At 42.3% G+C, this 24,946-nt stretch overlaps 1 protein-coding gene across 4 annotated transcripts; it reads left to right on the forward strand.

The window, feature by feature from the left end:
- Positions 1–1,534: 1,534 nt before the first annotated feature.
- NXPE3 (neurexophilin and PC-esterase domain family member 3) lies at positions 1,535–23,746 on the forward strand. 4 transcript variants are annotated; one of them, XM_030282385.4, is made up of 8 exons: positions 1,596–1,692; positions 3,638–3,687; positions 5,132–5,213; positions 5,610–5,820; positions 12,960–13,720; positions 15,228–15,301; positions 18,325–18,531; positions 19,395–23,746. In XM_030282385.4, exons 4-8 carry the CDS (start codon positions 5,728–5,730, stop codon positions 19,943–19,945), a joined length of 1,686 nt encoding a protein of 561 aa, XP_030138245.4. In that variant the 5' UTR covers positions 1,596–1,692; positions 3,638–3,687; positions 5,132–5,213; positions 5,610–5,727; the 3' UTR covers positions 19,946–23,746. The 4 variants fall into 4 exon arrangements, with proteins under 4 accessions (XP_002193337.5, XP_072790673.1, XP_030138245.4 ...); XM_002193301.6 differs by lacking the exon at positions 5,132–5,213 and having other exon boundaries at positions 1,535–1,692; XM_072934572.1 differs by lacking the exon at positions 5,132–5,213 and having other exon boundaries at positions 1,553–1,692; positions 19,281–23,746.
- The last annotated feature ends 1,200 nt before the right edge of the window (positions 23,747–24,946 follow it).

A 24,946-nucleotide genomic window follows, 5' to 3' on the forward strand; every position in this document is an offset into this window, starting at 1 on the left:
ATAGGCACAGCTAAAGTAACTCCAGGTCTGAAAAGAGAAGAGCAGTGCCCTTTTATTTTAAAAGCCTTAAAGCTGTGCTAGTAAGTTTAAATGCTCTGTGTTGTAGGGATAGTAACCATAGTATTTCAGGGACTCAGGTTGAAGTTCACTCTTGTCCCTGTTTTTTATTCATATTTGTAATAAGATCAGACCTTAAAATCTTTGGCTAGATTTGGAAAATGAAGGTATGGCTAGGGTGGGCCCATTTTGTTCAAATGGAAGTAGTTACTTTTAATTTTATGGACTGAAATGCTTACTTATGCTAGGATTTATTTGGCACCCCAGCCCACTTGTTTGTGGGGTGGTGTGAGAAGCAGGAAAGTTCCTACAGCCCCTTCAACCTGAAGTCTTGGGCAAATGCATGTGGTGTTGGAGCCCATGTTTTCAAGACTGGCTCTCCAGGACAGAGATGCACTTGTCATCACTGCAGCTTGCTAACTCCCAAGCTCAGTAGCTTTACAGCAGATTGGCTTTCCTATTGGTCTCTAATTCTGATACTGAAATTTTTAAGCACATGAACTAGGTATTATTTTACTAGTAGGACAGATAAGCTACTTTTATCTTACCTACTTTCTCATATTCCTAGCTGCCTGATGCTTTCCTTCCTTTGGTGTTAAACGGGCAGGATCTGTTCTGGAAGCCTGTGGCTGAGATGGCTGTGGCCGTGTCTGTTGTCTGGTGGAGAAATAGAAAGGAAGACCAAGAAGAGGGGGCAAACACAGAGAAATTGGTTTCTGGCCTCTCTGCAAAAGGGCTTACCATGTTAGAGATTAGAAAGGCATCATCAAGACTAAGTATAATGATAACTGAAGAATTTATGGAAACAAGTATTGTGGGGATCACTCCCCATATCTGAGGGGAGGTGAAATGTAAAATGTGGCAAAGGTAGCACAGCAGTACCTATTTCTTTAGAAGTGGCAGGTTTTCTCACTGTTGTCGCCTTCTGTACCTTCACCCCAACATCACTTCAGATGTATTAAGAGATGGGATGATGCTTGGCATTTGCCACGTGAGTTTTGCCTTAGGTTGCACTTTGAGCTGCAGAATTTGTAGGGGAATTTGATGCTCATGAAGGAAGAGTGAAGAGAAATGAGACTGCTATGGTCATAGCTTCTCCCGTGGCTGGGAGATGGTTCAAGCCGCGATGGTTCTTGTCAGGGCTTCTCCCGTGGCTGGGAGGTGGTTCGAGCCGCGATGGTTCGTGTCAGGGCTTCTCCCGTGGCTTGGGAGATGGTTCAAGCGGCGATGGTTCGTGTCAGGGCTTCTCCCGTGGTGCTGCCACCCATAGCGCCTGGCTCCTCCCGCAGCCTGCTTTCTTGGGCCTCATTCCCTGCGGTGGCTCAAAAATCCCGGGGCCGGTGGTGCTGTTTTCGTTGGGTTTTGCGTCTGTTTCCCTTTTGCCCTCTGGGCACGGAGGCTGCGGCGGGCGCGGCGGGCCCGGAGCCGCTGTCGGGCGGGGCGGGCCGGGGCGGGGCGGGAGGAGGCGCGGCCGCCGCCGCCGTGTGGGGCGGGCAGAGGGCGGGCGGCGGGAGCCGGGCTTTAGAGCCGGGCTGTACAGCCGGGATTTACAGCCGAGCTTTGACTACCGGGCTTTCACCGCCAGCGCCTCCGGGCCGGGGCCGGGGCCGGGCCCGGGGCAGCTCCGGGGCCGCGGTGAGGGGGCGCGGGCGGCGCGGCCTGCGCGGCTCTCCGGGCAGGGGGAGCGGGGCCCGGCGGGGCGGGGCGGGCCCGGGGCCGCTGCGGAGGCCCGGGGGGAGGCAGCTGCGGGGTCCCGGGGCTGGCGGTGCCCTGCTCGGATCCCCCATCCCCGCGGCAGGGCCCGCCCGCCCGCAGGGCCGCGCTGCCCGTGCCGCTCGGGCTTCAGGGAGGCGGCGGCTGAAGGTGCTTCCTGCCGGTCCGGGGATGCTGGGGCTGCCTTGTGCCTCTGCCCGGGGATGCTGGGGCTGCCCTGTGCCGCTGCCCGGGGATGCTGGGGCTGCCTTGTGCCGCTCCCCGGGGATGCTGGAGCTGCCCTGAGCCGCTCCCCGGGGATGCTGGGGCTGCCCTGTGCCGCTCCCCGGGGATGCTGGAGCTGCCCTGTGCCTCACCCCGGGGATGCTGGGGCTGCCCTGTGCCTCTGCCCGGGGATGCTGGGGCTGCCTTGTGCCGCTCCCCGGGGATGCTGGAGCTGCCCTGTGCCGCTCCCCGGGGATGCTGGGGCTGCCTTGTGCCGCTCCCCGGGGATGCTGGGGCTGCCCTGTGCCTCACCCCGGGGATGCTGGGGCTGCCCTGTGCCGCTCCCCGGGGATGCTGGGGCTGCCCTGTGCCGCTCCCCGGGGATGCTGGGGCTGCCCTGTGCCGCACCCCGGGGATGCTGGAGCTGCCTTGTGCCTCACTCCGGGGATGCTGGAGCTGCCCTGTGCCGCTCCCCGGGGATGCTGGGGCTGCCTTGTGCCTCACTCCGGGGATGCTGGAGCTGCCCTGTGCCGCTCCCCGGGGATGCTGGGGCTGCCTTATGCCTCACTCCGGGGATGCTGGGGCTGCCCTGTGCCGCTCCCCGGGGATGCTGGGGCTGCCTTATGCCTCACTCCGGGGATGCTGGAGCTGCCCTGTGCCGCACCCCGGGGATGCTGGGGCTGCCCTGTGCCTCACTCCGGGGATGCTGGAGCTGCCCTGTGCCGCACCCCGGGGATGCTGGGGCTGCCTTGTGCCGCTCCCCGGGGATGCTGGAGCTGCCCTGTGCCGCTCCCCGGGGATGCTATAGCTGCCCTGTGCCTCACTCCGGGGATGCTGGGGCTGCCTTGCGCCGCTCCCCGGGGATGCTGGGGCTGCCCTGTGCCGCTCCCCGGGGATGCTGGGGCTGCCCTGTGCCGCTCCCCGGGGATGCCAGTCCCGTGGCAGACTAAAAAGTCCCTTTGAAGCGATAAAACAGAGCTGCGCGGCTCTCACTGCCGGCAGCGGTGCTTCCTGCTCGCTGACCCGCTCCCGTGTTCGGGAATGTCACCGGGCTGCCAGCTCCCAGAGGACCAGGGCGGAATCTGCGAAAAACAGCCAGAAATTTGGTTTTCCGTGCTGGCAGCCACGCGAGCATCCAGCCCGTGTGCCCCAGTGACACGGTTTGGGCATCGCCGGTGGTAGCGGCTCCTCTGTGCCTTTACATGGCAATTTGGAGAGGTTGCACTCATATCTGCCTTTGCGAGGTTGTTGGCTTAGAGAGCTGTAGGGATAGAGAGCTGACAGGAATTGACAACTTGTAAAAAAACCCAAAGCATGCGGCATAATTTAATGACGTATTCATAAAAATGTCATTAAATCGGTTTTTGTTTTTAACATTGGGTAAAATAGGGCTTGTGGTTACATGGAACAAAGCTGAGAGAAGCGATACTTAGCAATAAATAGCAGAAAATTCAAGGGCACAGCATTGAAGTTTAAAATAATAAAATACTTCAACAAAATCCTTGGGTCATTGTAGAAACTAAAGTGATTTTACAGGTAAAAAGTCGTAATTGCCATTTTATTTTGTGCCACTGTAAGCAAACTATCAATGTATACATTTGATTAAGAAATATTTGTGTGTGTTTCTGTAGATGTATTTATTTTTTAATGTATTGTTTCCAAGGTTATCTGGCCTTTTGTGTGGATGGCTTCAGAGAACACTTCAGGAGTAGGGTAAGTGCTAAGGCTTTTTGGTGTACTTATGGGCTTCCCTTATACAAAAAATGAATGGGATCAGTTGTTCACCAATTGTGATGAAACTGGCAGTATATTAAGCCTTTAGCATAAACAAAGCTCTAAACCTGTACATTTAAATGTTTTGGGGCACGTGACATCTACAGAATACAGAAAATTTTGAATAAAAATATATGCAACAGTGTTTGTGGTATTTTTAGGCATCTGAAGTGACATGAAATTACATCTGAAATTTTAGGCATATGAAATTACGTTACATTTTCAATGTCTTGTGCTTTTCAGTGATGTAGAAAGAATTCTCAGCAACAGAACTGAAAATTCTGGTTTTGTCTAATGCATTTGTTTTTCTTCCTCAAAAGGACATATATGTCCTTAAATTAGCATTTTCGTCTACTCTAGGTATATTTAATATCAATTTACGACCCAAGCTGCTGTTTTATGCAAATTTCATATTAGTGCAGAACCATTCCAACAAAGCTGCATTTTTTGTGGCATTTTGATACTTTCACTTTAATGGAAGTCTTGCTCTTTCAGTGCTAGTACAGTGGTCAGAAATACAATCTCTCTAATTCTCAGCAAAGCATTTGAAGTTATAATCCCTATAATCCTTGTAAAGCAATTTGATGTGTGGTCTATTTTGAGGCTGTCCTGGTTATACCAGTAATGTATTTCAGTTTTCTAGCCTGTGTTGATTTGATAAATAATTTTTCAATCGTGATATTTAATGTATCATTATGTTTCTTTTAAATTTACACAGCACTTTTAATATAGTCTTAAAACTATAGGTACTATATATTATATTAATTGTATAAATTCTCAGTTATACAATTTATAGAAAGTTTTACAAAGTTTATATAATCGTTTGATTGTGTTGTGCATGGTTGTATGAGTAATGCTGCTTTGAGGATATTGGGTTTGGAGAGATTGGTGTCTTCTGAGTGTCTGTCCTTGCCATCTGTTTTCTGTTTCCAAGTTTAGAGCTTCTGCAAGAACAGTACCCTTCTTGCAAAAAGACTGCATCAAAATTGTCCTTCTCAGAAGAAAAGGAAGGTTTAAGAGTCATTCTCAAGCACTGAGAACTTTATCAGTGCCTGTTAATTCTGTGATTTAATAGCAGATCAGTCAGCAAGCAACCTTAAAGGAATAATATTGTATGGAAGTTAAAACTTATGAAAGACAGTACTATTATTAGATTTAAAGAACCAATCCAAACAGATTGTATTCTTTCCAGAAGTTTATTTTTTTTTATTTTTAGAGCTGCATATCAGTACCTGAGATAAAAGGAATGATAAAAATGCAAAACAGTGAAGATGTAATGTAATGTTGCAGATGTTGCATGAAGCTAAATTTTAGTGCTTTTGACCCTCTTAGGTATCTCCTCTTTAATGCTACAGTTGATTTATTTTCCCCTCTTCCCAAACAGAAAACTGGAGGAAGATTTGTCTTGCTTATCTAAATTTGTTTCAGACACCAGTGTTTAACAACTTATTGGAATGTGTAAGCAGGTAAATGAGAGATGTCTGAACCCACAAGTTTCTGCTATAAAAGCTAATGGGAGATGTCCAAATCCACAAATTTCTCCTACAAAAGCTAATGGGAGATGTCTAAACCCATAAATTTCTGTTTCAGTCTGGTAATGTCTGGATGGTGGTGGTGTGGGCTAACAGATAAATAGGGTGGTGGTTATTTGTTTTTATGATAAGAGTTTGCTTTGGCAGATCCAAGAGAATTATGTAACATGATAGATAGTGCTGTTCAGATTAGTTTCACTAAAACAATCTGTATTGACTGTTCTATTGTGCTAGTTATTGCCCCACCCTTTGTAAGCTTTCGGTGCAAAACCTGACTTTAGTTTTGTAACATTTTGGGACTTAATACAGTTTTTGCAAATGCACTTGCAGGAAAAGTGGAAGTCAAGTGAATTCTCTGGTGCTCTGCTGGGACGAAATGCCATTCCTGTTTGCAGTGAGTGGAAGCCATGGCAGTGTGTAACATGGGAGGGAAAGGCACGGATGGACCATGTGGCGTGACTCGTTCAGGCTGCAGCTCTTCTGCCTGCTCATGGCAGTGCTGGCTCTTGTGGTGCTGGTCCATAACTTCTTTCAGTTAGAGGTAAGTGGAGCCTGTTTCTTCTCCAAGATTATTGGCTTTTGAGTGTAAGGTTAGAATTATCTGACTGACAGCATTTAGCTATAAATTGGAATCACAGAAAATTCATAGTTTGTGGGACAATAGTTGTAGAAGTTGTATTGTCCAACAATAGTTGAAGGCATGTCTGGATGTATTTATTCCAACATTCTCCTCAAAAGGCTGGCATCAGAGTTATCTTGGACTGCAACAGGGTATTTTAACTTTTGACCATATTCAAGGGCACTCATATTTCACAACCTACTTAGGCAGCCTGTTGCAATGCTGCCTCCTTCTTAGAGGGAAGAATGTTTGCCTTATGTGCAACAGGAAGTTGCCTTTTATCCTGTTAGAGTGTACTTTAACTCCAGTTCCTGTGTGACTTCCCTGTGTGTAGTGAAGGACTGCAGTTAGGCTCCCTTTTAGTCTTCTCCAGAATTAAAAAAGATGCTTTGGTTCCCTTAGTGTCATTCCAGTTCCCTAATCATCTCAAGAGTTCTTAGCTGGTCTTGCCAGCTTTAGTCTGGCATAGGTTGTCCAAAAATCAGACACGGTGTTCTAGGTATGACTTCACCATGGTCAAGTTGAGGAGAATTCTAACTTTGCTCCATCAGCTGGTTAGGATCTTGTTAATTCCTTGCCACAGTGCAGTTCTGCTGACACATGGTGAGTTTGCTGTCTCCTGGAATCCCTAGGTCTTTTTCTGCAGAGCTGTGTTCATCTTCGCCCTGTACTGATGCAACTTTTATTTACCTTTCCCTCTTTCCCTCTTTCCCTCTGCTGTGTCTGTCTTGCATCTTTCTTCATTTTACTTCTCACTTCAGTGCAGAGGTCCTTTCAAACTGCTTAGTCAGTAACCCCAGATTAAAGCCAAGGAGGATGAGGATGTGTCTGCAGGAGCCCTGGAGGCTGATCCTGCCCACTGGCTGCCTGCCTGGCCAGGCCTTCCAGTGCTGCATTTGGTGGATGAGCATTGTAATGCTTACAATTTACAAGGACAGCTTGTGAATTATAGCTGTCCTTTGTGCATGCCAGCCAGTCAGTGATTGCTTTATGCTTTTAAGTTGTGTATGTGCTGCTTGCAGAATCTTCCTTCCTTCTGGTTAGTGATGCCCAAATGAAGTGATCCAAAAGAGGAGCTGTAAAGCCCCCTCACCCCACACACAAAATATAGTTGAATAGGAAGAGGATCATGTAAGGGTAAGGAAGATGTTTGGGAAGTCTAAAACCACAAGTGACTCAGGATCAATAACTGAAGAACGAGTTTTGTTACATATTCCAGTGCTAGTGGACGCATTAAATAACTGCAGATACTGATTTCAAAGGAAGCAGGGATAGTTTTTATGGATTGCAGCAAAGCTACAGAAGCCTTTGCAGTTACTAAATGCATATATTCAAAAAATCTGCATGAATGCACAGAAGAAAAATACATTAGGGGATATTAGATCTTAAAGATGTTTACACTAGTGTTTAAGAAATCTAAACCATAAAGGGTTAGAAAGTGTGTTAAATCTACAGGAGGAAATGGCACAGCATGTTTGGTCTGTTTTCTTTTCCCATGTACATGCTGTTGGAAACTGTTGGCAATCAAAATATTGTGTTTGAAGGGCTTTTGTTTCAAGTTAGCATGATCCATTTTGTTCATAGGAGGTGGCTTTTGTTTTCTCCTTCTGTGGTTTTATTTTGTTTTGGGTTTTGACCTAGGATGTTGCCTGAGGAGTGTTGATATTTAGAATCTTAAACTGTTTTCTTTCCATTTTAAAATTACATTTCTTAGAGAAAAGGGCTCTGGCAGTGCTTTGAGAGTGGAATGGAAGATGCAGATTGGGTGTTTGCTCTGTGTTTTTTCTGGCCACTGTCCATGATAAGTGTCTTTGTGGCTTTGTTGCCCTTTACATATCTGCTGTTGTAACCTCAATTAAGTATTGTGTTGCTGGTAAATCTTTACAGTATAACATGCAACTCTAACTGCTTCTCTTGCCATGACTTTTCTGAATGGACCTGCTCCTGTATTTACCTTGGCTCAGTTTTCCAGGCAGTCTAATACAGGCATTTATGCTGATTCTTTTCAGTCTGAGATCAAAGCCAGAAAAAAATATTATAGAGCTTTCACAGAATATCTGTAACCAAATCTGTTCAGGCTCTGGAAAGAGAGTTTATTGTTGGTTACTGTTGAGAATGTGTTTGTAAATGCATCAGACATACTTTTCATCCCCAAGTCATCCAGCCTAGCTAGCTACAGCTCAAGATTTAAGGCAATTGTCAGCTAGTGTCCTTTCTTTTTTACTTTTCTTTTTATGTTAGAATGTTTCCTCTTAATTTCTTAAGCTACTAATGACACCCTCACAGTAGCCATATGCATGTCAGAATTTTACTTTCCTTATCTTGTGTTTAAACCCCTCCCCCTCAAAAAAAAACAAGCTGTCCACAAAAAGTTTGGTAGCCAGTTTATTATTTGCTTTGCTTTTTATTATGGAATAACTATTCCCTTGAGGTCACATAGTTGATCATACAGTACCAGAAGAAATGTGATTTTATTTTATTATAATCATTTTCTGTGAGTATAGCCAGACAGATAAAATGTACAGTAATTTTTTTTTGTGAAGTATCAGGATGTTGCCCAAACATCACGTTTTCAGGATGCATGAGGGTTTGGTTATTTGTACCAGTGGCCTTTAGAGTGACAGAACCACTTTGGGGTTGGTTGTTTTATTTAAAAGCACCTAGAAGAGAGAGTGTATGGGGAGAAGCTTCTTGCCAGGACAGTGTATGAAATCAGATGGCTGAAATTGAACAAAAGAACTGTGTAACAAAGCTTTAAATTCTTGCTGCTAAGCTGCAGGTGCCTACAAAAGATAACTTTATCTTATTCCAATTATTTCTGGAACATTTGACTGCCAGGTGATGGCTTTTGAGGACTGGCTTTGACACTTAGAGTACTTCAGCAGCCACTTAGTGCTGTGAGATGGTAATGATAGAGAACTGATTTCATGTCTGTCACAGACAACAAAGTACCTGGAGTGTAAAATTACTGAATAAAAGATGCCTTACCTTTCAGGAATTGGTATTTGTTGAGATTCAGATGCTGATTCCTGGAACTTTTATTTCCCCACTGTGCCTGTTGCCTGAGAATCTCCTGTGTTGTTTCCTGCTCTAGTGACAGTGACTTATGCATGTCTGCAGCAGCTGCTCAGGCTGTACCTGTCCAAGGCAGGAGTTAACAGCTGCTGGAAGGCACTGGGCTTTGAGGTGGAGTTCCCCTTTTCCAGCAGCAATGGAAATACACAATGAATTCATCAGGCACCTCCATCCTGGTGTTTAACTGAGGACAGGTGTTCATTGCAGATCTTCCCAAGTACTCTCTGACCCATCTACCATATTTTTGAGAGTATTATTGCCTAGATTAATCTATATGTTGTATCTAATTTTTGCTTAGATGACAGTGAGAATGCCAAAAGCTGAGGAGATGAGCTGAAACTTCCATTAGTTCTCATAAAAATACAGCTTCCTTTTTTCCTTTTTATGACATCTCTAGTGCAGGAACTGCTAGTGGATTTATATGTGCTTAACTGACATGTAATCTCTACTGTCCTGCCTGTGTTACTTGGCAGATAGCCATTAAATTACTTTGTGGTCACACTTGGGTTTTGGTTAGCTTCAAAATGCAGTAAATTAAAAAAAAAATGATAGAAAAAGCCCCAACAAAACAAAACAAAAAAACCCTAAACAAACTCCTCCCACACAAACAAAAAACTCTCAAACCCAACAAACAAACAAACACCCCTTGGGAATTGCACTTAAAATACAGGATACCTTGAATGGAGTATACATGGAAATAAGCAAAGCAGGTGTTCCCCAGCATGGAGCTTGTAATGAACACTAAAAGAATCTGTGTCATAAAGGGAGAGCACTCTTGAGAAATGTTCTTTATCTATTTTTCATAAAGGAATTTTGTTTAGTTGAGCTACTGACTACAATAGAAAGGCCTCCATTGTGCACAGTCTCAGCATGACAACACAGGGAGCCAAGAGGGAAATGCCAGGAGGGAGCAGGAAATGGAGTGGGCACAAACTGAGCTAATTGCTTACCTCAGAGCAGCCCTTGTGTACCCAGAGGGGCAGCAGGACTGAAGTGCTTGTTTGGAGCTGAGCCTGGGAAACACTTAAGGAAGGAAGATGGCTTGGAAAGCTTTTATATTCCAGTCAGGGATCATTGTATTAATTGATTGAAGCTGTATTAATTGACTGAAGCTTTTTCTGCCTTTACTGGCAAAGAGAATCTCTGCAATATTTTCTCCTGTGAATAGCATACATGGTCTAGTTTATTTTCACACATAAGCTTATAATTCTGCAACAATACAGGGTCCTGGTTGGGCTTGAAAGAGGGCTGTAAAGATGAGCAAGGATGCTGGAGAAAGGATGCTCCTTCAGGATGTTGAAGAAGCTCTGCTTTTACCTTCGTGGAGCTTCCCCCACAGGCCCCTTGCAGATAGAATGAGGAAATATTTGTGGCGTGATCTCTTCTGCTTAGTGGGACATAACCTGGAGATGTTGAAGTGACAGTGCTTGTGCTTGTTCTCAGCTGCATACAAGTGAAGAGCTTTGGCCTCATGCTCTGCTGAAAATCTGTGTAGGTGGACTGATTTGGAGACATCAACCATATTCTCTTTTCTGAATGAGTTTGTTGGCTTGTTGTTCTCTGCACCCTTTCCCACTAAAAGATACAGGTATGCCCCTGGAAAAACTCCAGAAAGCCTAGCTAGGCCAGAAATGGCATCTCTACATCTCTGACAGAAATTCTGGGTTAAAAACCCCGAGGAAATTTATAGAAGATTAATAATAGGGATGCATAAAATTTTAAGCTGTCTTACATAACCATCTCTTCTTAATTTGAAAGGATTTGCTTTTCCCATGTCCACCAACCCAAAGTACCAACCATTGAAGAACCAACTGAAAACCAGAAACTTTCTCTTGGGAATTTACACTGAAAACAGCAATTAATTGTAACACATATTCTCTCTTTCCACTCCTCTTTAATAAAATGCATAAATATTTTTGCTGAGACATTGTTAGTGGCTTACTGCATGCATCAAAATATACAGCTAACTTCTAAAAATATTTCCATGCAGCATTTTCTGTTTTATGTATATATTTATGCATGAGCAAGTGAAGGGAAGAAGTTGTGAAGTATCCAAAAATAGAAACTTGGCTTAATTCAAGAATTCATTAAAGTAGAACTGTGCCTGAGATTCACTCTCAGCTTTGGCTGAAATTTACTGGACTAATAAAAGTAATGTGCAGCATACATCTGCAGCTTGGCTTGCTGCAGCTTAGCTTGCTGCAATGGAAAACAAAAATGATTATAAATTATGGCCTTCAGGGAAAATTTATTAAATCCTGGGTGGGAATATAAAACAGAAGCTAAAGCTTGTATTGTGATGTTAACATCTGGTGCATAGATGGGTATATGTCAATTTATGTTTTAGAGCTACAGTGTAGCATTTTAAAGTTTCAGGTTTTATAGTTAACTTGGATATCAAACAAACAAGATTTTGCATGTCCACCCTACATCCTCACGTGCTCATCCTCTTACTCTAAAGCTGATCAAATCCAATTTATGTCACAGACTTCAAAAGTCTGTATGTTTCTATTGCTTGTTAGGTTTACCTATCTTCTAAATAAGTATGTTGAATCTCAGTGTGGTTCAAATTATTTTAAGACACTGCTGTTATTTCCATGGCTTAAGAAAGGTTTATAACAATGAATAAGGCTTTAATATGAGTGTTGTGACTTTTAGTACATTAATGAGCAGTTAGTTAAGGAGGAAGTAAATGGCAAACACTGGGGTATTGGTAAGTACAATGGTATTTTTGAAGATTTCAAATAATTTACTTTGAATTTTCTTAGCAATCTTTCAAATCTAAATAAGCATATCATCTGATGCTATGTGAATGATACACTGTATAATTTTAATCTTTGCTTGAAAAACTATTCTTCTTTATGAAATAGAACTATAGAGAAATTATACATATACCTGGTAATTAATTAACTGCTGATTCTGTGTGTATTTGAAGGGGTTTTTTTAGTTTGCTGATTAGAAGTCTCATGGGTACCCCTGAAGTCTTAGACTGTGCTATTTTTAAAATTTTCCTAATGCAAACCTGCAAAATTATGTGATATCATTAAGAAGATGGTATCTGCAGTAATTTGCATGCAAATGCAGTTTTGGACACTGATATTTTTGCACAAAATGCAGTTTTTTCAAGTTGCAGCAGAAGTCTCTTCTCTTAGTCTAGCTTTGTATTTAAGTATTTTAATTTTTAAACTCTTGAGTGATTAGGGGATGCTTTGCTTGCTGTTTCATCTGGTGCTAGAAGCAGATGTGTATAGATTTTTAAATCTTGTATATAAACAAGCAGGTTTTTTGCCTGTTTAATCCTAGCTTGTGCTGCACTATTCTACTTGCCAACTGGCTCATGAACTCATTGTCCCAGGAGGATCTGGGCTTTTGTTCTTTTATTTCTTTTAATGTGTACTTTACAGGGAAGCATGCATTTCAGATCAGAAGCGATGTGAGTGTGACCAGATTAATGACTGCAGCTGCTACATGCAGCAAACCTCTCCGGAAGGCCTGTGCAGGGGGTGCATCAGCTTAACCTGCAGTGTAACATCCCAAAGAAACCCTCTTTCCTTGCATTACATGAGACAGCTATTAGAACACACGGGGCAGCTATTAGAACTCATGGTGCTCCAAGACTAAAATGTTACTGCAGAAGAAAATAAAACGTGAGTTATAACTTAATCATCCAACCTTTTGCCATTTTTTTCCCTCATTGCTGATATTTAGAGAGTGTACTGGTAGCTGAAACACTGCCATACACTGCATGTGATCTGTTTAAATGCTTGTTTGCCAAAGCAGGAGAACTACAGGTTGCCCACCTGCTTCCTTAGAAATCCCATGGTCAAAGTAATAGATTTGGGTCTTCTAGAGAAGTTGCTTCATTTGGTCAGCTTCAAAGCTCTGTAACGCAAAGCCCAGTTCTTGGGATCACTTCCCAACAAAGCATCCATTATTCCCAGTGTTTCATTTCATAGCACAGCTTCAGGTAATCTTTTTCTCCCCAGCACCTGGATGATGACACAGTTTCAGGATCGAATTGGATTACAGAGAACAATGTGCAGCATTCTCTGTCACAGACAACCAAAAGCACCAGGAAGCCTTACTGCGGGTACACGCAGCAGCCCTTGTCCAGAAGGGAGCAAGCGGAGCAGGAGTCGCTGCTGGCTGCAATACAGTGGCCACAGCCCCCCGAGGGCAGAGTCGCCTTTGCACAGAGCACTGACCCTGCACACAGTGACTTTGTGATTGTGAAACCCAGCAGGTTCCTCAGGGTGGGGGATCAGCTGGAGGTACTCGTTCGCATGAAGGATTTCCAAGGAAAACCCAAGCACTACGGTGGAGACTATTTACAGGCACGAATTCACTCTCCTGGGCTGAAAGCTGGAGCAGCAGGAAGGATTGTAGATTGCCATAATGGCCTTTACAAAATCTTCTTTACCTTGCTTTGGCCAGGAGAGGTCAAAGTTTCTGTGTCACTCGTCCATCCGAGTGAAGCCATCCAAGTGCTCCTGCGGTTACGAGAGGAAAGGCCGGACAGGGTCTATTTCAAAAGCTCATTCAAGTCTGGGAGGTATTCAGAGACTACAGAGTGCAACGTTTGCCTGCCTGCAGGTCTCCCAGTCTGCAACTTCACAGATCTCTACACGGGTGAGCCCTGGTTCTGTTACAAGCCTCGAAAACTGTCTTGTGCTAGCCGAATCAGCCATGCCAAAGGTGGATATCTGAAAGGTCTTCTGACACAAGAGGAAAGCCTCTTTTTCCAAAGGTTTGTATGTTGTTGAATTTATATATATTCAGTCAAGTTGTTTTGTTTGGTTTTTTTTTATACAATCATTAGCCTGTTGCTTAAATATGCCACATTGCCTTAGAGGAGGAGTGGCTCTGCAGGACCAGGTGTTTGGTGTTAGCTGTTGAATAGTCTGTTCCCCTCCATCCACCTGTGCAAGAATCTTACACAGCAATCTTAAAGGAACTTGGCATGTAGTTCTCTTTCTGTGCTTTGAATTCAACCCTACTGAATTGCACAAGAGCATGCTGTCTAAATCTGGTGGTGGTTTGTGGGGGTTGCTGTTGCCTTATTTTCTGTTTCCATACCTACACTTGCAATATTAATAACAATGCTTTGAGAAGTATTTCTGTCCAAATATAAACTACCCAAAAAGGGTCCGGGTTTTAGGCTCATTTTTACAGAAATTACCAATTGTTTTTGTCCACATCAAAAATTATCTCAAATGTGTCCCTTGTTACTCAATATGACTTTCAAATCTTTCAATAAACAGTTTTCACAAAGAAAACACCTGGTGGAACAAATTGCTGAGCAATACCCATGCAAATGGAAATGATCTGTGTATGTTATTTCAAGTGTCAAACTAAATTAGTTTCACAGTCATGTTTTATTTCTGCATTCAACATTAAAAGAAACCACCCAAACCATCTCTTAGTGCCTGGGTATGTGTGACAGAACTGCTTCTTTATGAAATAACACAGCTGAATTTATCTAAAGTTAGTTACTGTGTAGTGTCAGATCTATAGTTGTAGGCTAATGCCTTGCTCTACAACAAAGATGTTGTAGGAAAGTCTTTTGGCATTATGTTCACTTGAGGCCTAAATTGGGAAAGATTTTAGAGCAGCAGCTCCAAATAGTTTAATTTAGGAAAGTATGTGGGCATGTTCATAACCAAGACCAGAAATAAAAAGTAAGTATCAGTAGAATTTTTTTTTGGCTGTTCTGTATCAAGTTTGTAAGTCTTTTGACTTTCTTTGTCTCTGTCAGTCCACCTGTAAAATATAGCTTAGATTTATTGGTAATGTTTCCATTTGGAAATGGGAAAGGTGTTTTTCTTGGTTTAATTTTGATTGTTTGTTCAGCTCTGAGATCCCTTACCAAAGTGGCTTAAAGAAATTCCACATAATTTATTTCTCAAATGGAGAAAAAAAAATAGATAAGGATTCTCTTCAAAACAGTAGAAAAAGACAGAACAAGATCTTATTGTTAGTCAGCTGGGAGCCTTGCAGTAGCTTGTCCCCACAAGTTCTGCAAGCTGGGACATCTTTGGGTCAGTGCCATGAAATTTTGAATTTGGATCGAGAATAGTGATGGTGGTTTCAAAGTAAATGTGGAATGAATTCAGCTATAGAAGTAGAGTAAACTTGGAGTAAAAATTCATACTGTGTGCTTATTTGAAGTGGAGTAAGAAAACAATGAGATTTATATTACCTTCAAGTTTCACAGTAACTTTTACAAATACTGCTGTGTTCATTTTTTGTTCAAGTGATGTGAATATCAAAAGGCCAATACTCTCCAGTGGACCTGATTCAGTCATTGTAAAGCGCAAGGCATTTGCAGGTAAGGTGAACTACATGAGATTCTTGTTTGTAATTCATAATTAAATTTATTAAAATAACAACAGGCATCAAATAATTTGGGTTTTTTTTTTAGCATGGAAAAAAAATCAGTATTAGATTTCTATGGAGATGATGAAGGTTTTTGAGTGTTAACTGTAATACAAGTTCAGAAATTATTTTTTTTTCTAAAATTACATACATAAATGGGATACAAGTTCAGAATTTTTTTTTTCCTAAAATTACATACAAAAATGGGATTTTTAGCAAAAAAAGAAATCAAAAGAAGAGAGAAGTTTGTTCTCTTGGCCAAAAATGTATTTTATTTCCCCTAGCATTTACTCACAGTGTAAAATGTCTTAGAGTAACTGCTTACCAAACTCTCAATCTAATGAAAACAGCTGTGTTCTGTTTCTTTATTTCTTTCTTTATTAAGGATGATGTCTAACAGATTTTGATAACTTGCATTTAAGTATTACTATAATTTGTGTTACCACAGGATGTCAGAATTTACAGTTCTGGACTAGAACCTAATTGTTCTGTGCCCTTTCTAAGAATAGAACAAAGACAGTCTGTACTAAAATAAATTCAGAGGTTTTGTCTCATTCATATCCAAAAGCAAGCTTTTTATGCTTCTAAAAAGTCTGCATATAATGTGATACACAGAGAATTATTTATTAAATGAAAACTTTTCATATTTTTTTCCATAAGATTATAAGACACTTTTAAGGTAGAGTTAGTGACCTGAGCTATAAAGTCTGAACAGAAGGCAACTTAGAGAATTTCTTGCTTTTGGTTTTACTGTTCACTGAAAAAATGCAGTTCTGCTACTGGGCTTGCAGCATTTTGCCCTCCACCTCGTTTCTTTGTCCAGATCCTTTAGCTGATATGTTTTTGTTGCTTTTTTAATCCTGTGTGTTTCCTGACAGAAACTGCTGCAAATTCAAAATTTGATTGTCACCCTTCTTCCAGGAGCTAAGAATGATCAAAGCCTGCCAACAATGTCCTGACAATTAATGCTAGGTTAAAAAGGGTTGATAGGAGTAGCACATTTCCTCAGGGAAATTCCTTCCAAGTAAAGCAGTCTCTGAATAAATAAACTGAACTCATTGGTGTACTGCTCGTGAGTGTGGGCATTTGTTAGGACTGATAACACACACAAAGTCATTGTTCTGCTGTTGTTCTTTTTGTTCTGTTTTTCTGTGTGGTGGTAAATGTAGATCAAGTTTTTTTAAACCTTTCTTTTTCTGACATACAAGGTGTTTTTTTTCTATCCTTGGTTTTTAATTTCAGACTGGAGATTTTATTCTCTTTTATAAAATCTCAAAGTAAGGGCCCGTTCTGAATTCTGGGTCAAAACTGGTATGATACTATACAGAGTTGAAATGCTGATTTACTGTGGGGCACCAAAAAGTTGTTCTAGTTATGTATGTATATATATATATATATATAACCACTGTTTTATATATATAAGAATCCATCTAAAAGGTAAAAAATTGAATTGCTTTTGCATCGAAACTTAGAATCAAACAAACTCAAGTTATGAATTCACATTATGAATTAATCTTTAACTACATGACCATGTGAAGGCTTTTTTTTTTCCTTTCTCCTGTTAATAAATATTGGATGAGCCCACATTATTAGCTGGGTTTTTTTTTTCCTTCCGTGTTCCTGCTGTCAGATTTAAAGAATCATCCAGAGACAGAATTTTCTGATGGTAATTGTGATTATATTATTTGTGTTACACAAACATAATAGTAGTTTGCTTTTTAGTGTCCCTGTGCAGTCTAAGGAGGTTAACATCCTCTAACCTCTAAGGTTAACATCTACTAATACAACATGCAGAGGATATTGAATAGAAAAAGAGCTGTTAGAAATGCTTATTAGGAAAGATGGTTATTCTTGGCTGTGTGTGTTATAATGATTCATCTATCAGAGGATGCTTTTGGGCTCTGGCATTCCAGTGCTTGTGCTCTTACATAATTTGAACAGTCCCAGGCATGATTTTGCCCATGGCAAGGTGTGCTTTATCAAACAGCTGCAGGTTAGGACAGGGCATGGACTGTTCTTAGCAGTCTCCACACCAAGGTGAGTAGAAGTGTTTAAACAGCTGGAAGTGTCTGCTCCATGCAGCTGCTGTTAGTGCCAGGGAAGATCTCCATGCTTGTCCAGCTGAGGTATTTGAATACACAAAAATGGCAAAGGACGAACCTGAAACAATCTGATGGAACTTTGGTGTACCAATATCACCCTGGTTACTACCAGAAATATGGCAATATTTGGCTAATAGAACCATGAGATTGCAGCTTCTCTTCCTATAATCTCCTGTAATCCTGATTTGCTTGCGAGGTATTGCTCAACTTCTGCAAGTTAAAAAGGCTTCCTATGGAACACAGCTTCCCTAATGTGTAGCTGCTCCTCAGGGGGCTGCCTGTCCCAGGAAATAAATGGGGGAGGGGGCTATAAAGCAGAGAGAAAGTACAAAATCCATGGAATTAGAGACTCTTACAATGATCATATTCATATAACATTTTTGGTCATAGCTTCAATTCTGGCATTTTCTGGCTTTGGAGGACTTATGGTTCAGACTTAACTCTTCTAGAGTGCCAGGGTATGTGTTATTGTGTAGGAGTAGTTTTTTTAGGTTTTGTTTTGGTCTGTTTGGGGGTTTTGGTGGGTTTGTTTTGAGTTTTTCGGGTGTTTCTGTGAGCGCTGCCGGACACTGGAGGGCAGCAGCGCTCCGCGGGAGATGCTCGGCCGCGGGAGATGCTCCGCTGCGGAAGATGCTCCGCTGCTCTCCCTGCCTCCGCTCCCACCTGCCGGTCGGACACCCGCCACCGAGCAGTTCTAGCGCGGGGAGAAAAGTGGCAAATGCGTTTTTACATCAGCAGCAAAGATACCGCGTAATTTAAACCAAGCTGAACTATAATCGGCCACTCAGCTCTCGTCAGCAGTCGCTGATTAGGTGTGAAGATTATGGAGGCTGCTTTAGTTGCATGTTAATTTCAAAGGATTTTTCTCTTCCAGATTCAAGCAGTATGGGCAGAGCTGAAGATCCCACAGCTTCCCCTTCTGGTTATTATTATGAAGACCAGTGGAGGTCCAGAACACATTGGATCCATAATTTTAACAAATCAGATGATATAACTGAGTGCTTGCAAGGAAAAGTAATCCATTTGTTTGGAGACTCTACAATAAGGCAGTGGTTTGAATATTTGACAGCATTTGTTCCAGGTAATTTTTTGTTATTTAGCTTTGTCCTTAAGGACCCTTTCAAAGCTTTATCTCTCACATCTCAGACACAGAGCTGGTTTTGCCGAGTGACAGTGACAAAAAGGAAGAGGAAAGACAAAACCTCATCAGAAGCCCTGGCAGACAGTCAAATATTTGAGCAGACACTGAAAACATGTAAACCTTGTAAATGGGGCCACCAGGTATCTGTGAAGTTGTCCTTGTAACAGGACTGCTGCTGTAGTTGTGAGTTAAGGTGCCCACCCAGGGGGGCACGGCAGGAAGTCACTTGAGTTGCCTCTGTAAGGCCTTGCAGTGTCCCAGTCACAGGAGAGATTTTGGAATGAAGTAACAAATTACCTCCATTGCTGTTTATAGGTTTGGAGCCTTATTCAAGTTACTTAAGTAGAAGAATTTCAGTAGACAACTAAATATTCCCCTCTCCCTCATCCATTTTCCCTGAACTGCTTCAATTGTGTTAGATTATGTCTTTGAGCTGCCTAAATTCCTGCAACTTGAAGTAATCTTTAAATTTAATGGAGTCCTAAAATTGCTAGAAGGGTTCTTGGGAACCCTGGATTCGGAGAGTAACAACGACTATTTGGAAAATTTATTTTTCACAAGAGAGAAAGAAATAGTTTGGGAAGCTTGGAAAATACATTGACAGCCTTATGAAGTCCAAATGTGCTGTCCTGCAGATTTCAACACCCACATACTCTGAAAAATTATGCTCGCCTTCTGTTTAATTCCAGAGATATGTTCAGATTTGCTTATCTACTCCTGCTTTGCCCTGTGGCGCGAGCACCTTGTTGTCAGTTTGAAGTTCTTGTGCCACCTTTCGCTAACACTTGCTCCCGGGCTTTCAGATCTGGTGGAATTTAACCTGGGCAGCCCCAAGAACGTGGGCCCCTTCATGTCAGTGGACCTGAAGCACAACATCCTGCTGAAGTTCCGCTGCCACGGGCCGCCCATCCGCTTCTCCACCGTCTTCAGCAGCGAGCTGCGCTACATCGCCAACGAGCTCAACAGCATCGTGGGCGGCAGGAACACCGTGGTGGCCATCACCATCTGGTCCCACTTCAGCACCTTCCCTGTGGAGCTCTACATCCAGCGCCTCAGGAACATCCGCAGGGCCGTGCTCCAGCTGCTGGACCGCAGCCCCAAGACTGCAGTCGTCATCAGAACCGCCAACGTGCAGGAGCTGGGGCCAGAAGTGAGCCTCTTCAACAGTGACTGGTACTCCTTTCAGCTTGATTCTGTCATGAGGAAAATGTTCTCAGGAATTGCTGTGCACTTTGTGGACGCTTGGGAGATGTCTGTGGCTCATTACTTGCCACATAACCTGCACCCTAGTGAAATAATTGTAAAGAATCAAATAGATGCATTTTTATCTTATGTGTGCCCTTTGCAAACTTAGCACAAATGGGTATCCCTGTGTCATCTTTTGCTATAGCCCGAGAACAGTTGCTCTTTCGAGCTGTGGAATGAGGCTGGATGATATGGAGGAGCTCTGGGTCCTGTACTCGCTTGCAGGATAAGTAGGGTGGCCTTAAAGTCTGGGTAGCTGTGAGGGGTGGTAAAGAGGAGTTGACTCTTCAGGCTATATCTTCCTGCAAGGTTGATTCCTTCAAGCTTATCATTCATACCTGAGATTATTAGAGAGCACCTTAAATTACATTGGCAGGATTCAATAAGAGACTATTTGGGTTATTAGCTTTACTAGTTTTCTGCACTGTACACTTAATTTAATCCCTGTGACACTGATTCTGTTGCCAGGATCTTGTTGCTCAGAACAGTGTGTGAAACCTGGGAAGGATTTTGGGAATGGTCTTTCTCTCAGCATTCCAGAGCTTAAGGGATGTCTCCTCCAGTTGTGTGTCAGAGAAGTACAGTGTCTATTCTTCTTTCAAAGTCCTAATTAGAAATGTGAAGGGAATGTACCAAAGTCACCAATAAGGAAGCACAATCACAATATCTGTAGAATTAAGGCATGAGGAATTTGCTGAAGTTTGATTGAGCACCCTAGTTAGGTACCTTTGTTCTTTACAGATGGCTGCTAAATAGAGCTAATAGCCAGTATTTTAGTTTGGTTTCTTGTACTACTGAATTTCTTTTGAGCTTTGATACACTGTCTAGTTCTTGATTTATCATTAGCAAAGATATGTGTGTTTTACAGCCTCAGTGAAAACACTGTCTCAGGCAGTTTTGCAAGTTCAAGTTGCAGGCTGTCCTACTTGAAGCTGAAAGTATTTGCCAATGAAAGTGTTTCATTTGCCAATGAAAGTGTTTCATTTGCCAGGAAAGTGTTTCATTTGCCAATGAAAGTGTTTCATTTGCCAATGAAAGTGTTTCATTTGCCATGAAAGTGTTTCCATCCCTTCTTGCTGCAGCCTCTCCTCAGGCTCCTGCCAGGCCAGGCTGGCTCTGGCGCGTCCTGCACACCCACTGGGGACGGGAGGCAAAGTGCCCCGAGGGTCCCTGTGTGCTTTGGCAGTGGTGGTCCAGGCCGTGCAGTGACTCCTCTTCAGGGTCTGGCAGTTCTGTCACTCTCCATGAACTTCACAGCTGCCAGTAGAGAAGGTGGAACACCCTGCACCCAAAGTCCAGCGTGCCAGGGTTGCCTTCATGTATCTGCTTGGCACTGACCCAGGCTTGCTGGTGCCTCTCCAGCCTCCTGGCCTGGCATTTACTGCTGCTTGTTTGATTGAGCCTCTCTACAGTTTTAACTAGAAGCACTTTGAAAACAGCTTTTATTAAAGTCAACTCCCAAATGAAACAGCTGAGAAGTGTTCCATGCTGTCTTATCTTTGGTCCCACTCAGGCCAAAGCCAGTCTTCACTGGCTTGTGTCAAAACCAAGTCATGTCTTTGTGAGCAAGCTGAGAGGATGAATAAGGCAAATTGGCAGGTTGCACAGAGTGAAATGATCAAAATATCTTTATGCTAGAAAAGTTTCACCCCTTTTAGGGTGAAACTTAGGTTAGGTTTGCTGCTCTCCTAAGGAAGTTTGTGCCCTTACTGCCAGAGCCTTAAGAGAGCCAATGCTGCCAGCTACAGCAACAGTGTTTCTTATTGTGTTCATTTTAAAGGGCAACTGAGTAATTTAAAAACAAATATAAATTATTTCAGCATGTAAAAGGCATCAGTACTGTTCATCTAGAAACTTAACAATTTAAAAATGTTTAAACATGTCTGGAGGAATCGTGTACACTGAAATAGCACCTATTCTTAGCTTTTCAAATCAGCAGTTAAGAGGTCCAATTTGCTGGTTCCTACTGCCTCACCCAGCACCTGCCCATACATTAGCATTAGGTAACTGTTTCTTACATTAATATGGTAATGGCAATTTATCCTCTGCTGAAAAGAGGCCACACCAATTCAGGTCTGGGAAAGTAAACTGCCACAATGAAAAATGAACTTTCATCTTTTCCAGTTGTGATTTTTGTAATAGGTAAAGGCTTTCATCCTGAATAACAACTCTATCCTAATAATGCTCATGGAAATAGGACTTCAGACTTCTTTGAAGGAAACTACTTAATTTGTGGACTGACCATTAGATTTAACTCATAAAGCCACATTGTGTGTGAAAATGTTGTGGCTGCATGTTTCTTCTCTGGGTGTTGTAGTGCTTGCTACTGCTCCTCAACAGCAGCTTTATATCACTGCTAGCTACCAAGCACAGAGAGAGAAAAAATATTCTTTTGAATGCTTTGACAGTTGAGGGAAAAAGAACAGAACTGCTATTAGAAAAGGTGTCTAATTGCCTTCTGGTAGAACCTAATCCTTTAGATTAATTAGAATAATTTTTTAATAACAGATGAACTAACTTATCAGTAATGAACTTCAGGGAAATTGCCAGTTGATTTAGAATGAGGGTTAAGATTTTATTTTTTGGGCTCTGAAATAGGGAAGAGAAATGAAGAATCTGAGGGTTTGTCTGTGCTTTTAGATGTCATTCAGGTGATCTATGAATGATTTTTCATTTCTCATCTTGTTACCATCTATCTCATCATGTTACCAATTGTATATGTATGGGATATGCAAACACAGAAGCAATAAAATATTTTAAAATCAGTTTCTTTAAACTTCTAAATGGATTCTAAATGGACTTAGGTTAAGGTGTTGGTTATTTTTGAAGTTACTTAATGTGAAACAGGACTGGAAAGGAATTTCTCAGCATCTGTTAAGGATCTTCCTCAACACATAAAAAAATAATTCTCAAGATTTTCAAAGTCCTGTCTTCCCTTTCCTTGTATTTTCTTCCTTTGAAAGGAAGAAATTGTATTATTTTGTATACTTTCATTCTTGTACTGATAATTTTGATTGTTAATCTTTAATTAGATTTTTTTATTTTTTAATTTCTTCATTCAAAATCCAGCTTTCTCAAAATCCAGTGAAAGAAGCTAATTTTATTGTTTTTATTATAAGATATTAATTTATTTATAAAATAAGTAAACTCCATTTTATATATATTAGTGTTGCACTGTAATATTTTGAGTCTTGTTTCTCATGTGTATCTTAGGCTGATTTCTTCCTTCTAGAAATTTAGTAAAAATGTTAGTTGAATTGTTGATGAGAAGGGAGGATAAAAAGCAAAAGATTCCCTTTATTCAAGTTTTCAGTTGCTTCTAATTTCATCTGCAAATGTAGCACTGCTTAATGAGATTTAAATTACCATTTTTCATTGCTTTGCTTGTTATAGGTAGGCAATTAAAAATGGAAACTTTGCTTACCACAAGTGTCTGTACAGCTTTTTATGTACTGCAGGTGACAACTTCATGGATACGTGACAAACACGAAGGTTTGAAGTTGCCTTCTAGAGGGGTGGAGGATACTGGGGTTTTGTTTTGGTTTTGTTGCAGAATATTTTGGGTTAGAATATTCTTCCATTCATGACAGTTTAATTAACAGCAAAAAAAACTTCAGTCACAAATGTGTTTTTCATTTGTAAAGCACTTACTCCTTATGTCCAGATCATTTCATATATATTTAGATTGTTTGGAAGGCTCTTACTCTCTCTTGGGAGAATGAAGAACTCTGTATATTAGAGAAAGAACTTGTTTTTTTCTAATATATGTATGTTATTGTAATACTTACAATATACAGAAGGCTCTACTGTCTTGTTTCCTGATGTGATCAGAAAAACAATTTAAACAGCCAAAAAGCTCAGTGAATGAAAAGTTCCTAATAAAGAGGGCAAGTTTACTTGAACCATTTAATCTGATTTAGTCTCAGTTTCTCTTGTTTGCTGTAACCACACATCCTTTATATGTTTATAGCTGCATAGTAATTCCCTTAGTTTACCTATTATACTTTGTGCTGTGTGTTGGGTAGGAATTTCACTCTATGGTTTACAGATTAAATTCACTCCAAGTAATTTTTTATACATGATTTGTATTTGGAGAGGGGTGATTTGTACTGACATGAGACCTACCACTGAAGGGGAGGGGGAGCGAGCGGCTGCCTGGCACAGACTGGGCAATTTCGGGGATGGTCTGAGGTGGGGGTTTGGGGGATGCTCACTGCCTTGCCCTGGGCTTAGCCTGCAGCCAGGGTTCACAGCTGGGAAAGCAGCAAGCAGGGCTCAGTGCCCTTTGTGCTGGTTCCTGACATAGAGAGCCAAAACCAGCCCGTTTGACCAGGCTGAAAATCCCTGAATGACAAAATCCCGACAGCCAGCAGAGAGTGCTGAGGCAGTGTGGCCGAGGATTTGTTCTGTTTTTCTGTTCTCCTTCCCTGCGGGCTGCTGAAGGGGCAGGGCAGGGCCAGGCTGTGATCTGGGTGCTGCTCACACATCCCTCCCAGCACAGAGCTCTGGCTCTGGCCAGTCCCAAGAGCCCCGAGGGGACAGGGCAAAGGCAGAGCAGCTTCTTCCCAGCATTTGGCTGTGGAAACTGTATTGCAGCATGCTGCCAGCATGTCCAACCTGCAGCAGCCTTCACTTGTCGGAGCCCAGGACATCAGCCTTCACTTGTCAGAGTCCCTCTGGCTGTCTCCAGACCCTGGCAGGGGGCTCAGAGACCTTGGAATGAAGTCAAAAACACCTGTGGCTTCAGTTTTAGCCTGTGGGAAAAGCTGTCAAATTTGTACGAGGAATTACAAGTCACAAGGGTTTGAGTAGTGTGATATTTGAACTAGCACAGGGTGGAAAAGTAGAATTTTGGGATTTTTAGGGGTTCAAGGGGGTACAAGATGGAGGGATTTGGGCTTGTCCTGGCCTTCTTCTCCTTTTTGTCTTGTCCTCCATGTCTTGGTGTGATGGTGACACTTTTCTATTGGTTTAAGGTAGGGATTCAGTCTGACATAGGTGATGGGAATTGGTGAAGAAATTGTGAACATATACATGTAGTTTTGAGTATATAAGGTGGGAGCCACCCAGGGCTCGAGGGCAGATGGCCACGGCCTCCTTGCTAGCCAGA

This window comes from Taeniopygia guttata, chromosome 1, assembly GCF_048771995.1.
Source record: "Taeniopygia guttata chromosome 1, bTaeGut7.mat, whole genome shotgun sequence".
Taxonomy (NCBI): domain Eukaryota; kingdom Metazoa; phylum Chordata; class Aves; order Passeriformes; family Estrildidae; genus Taeniopygia; species Taeniopygia guttata.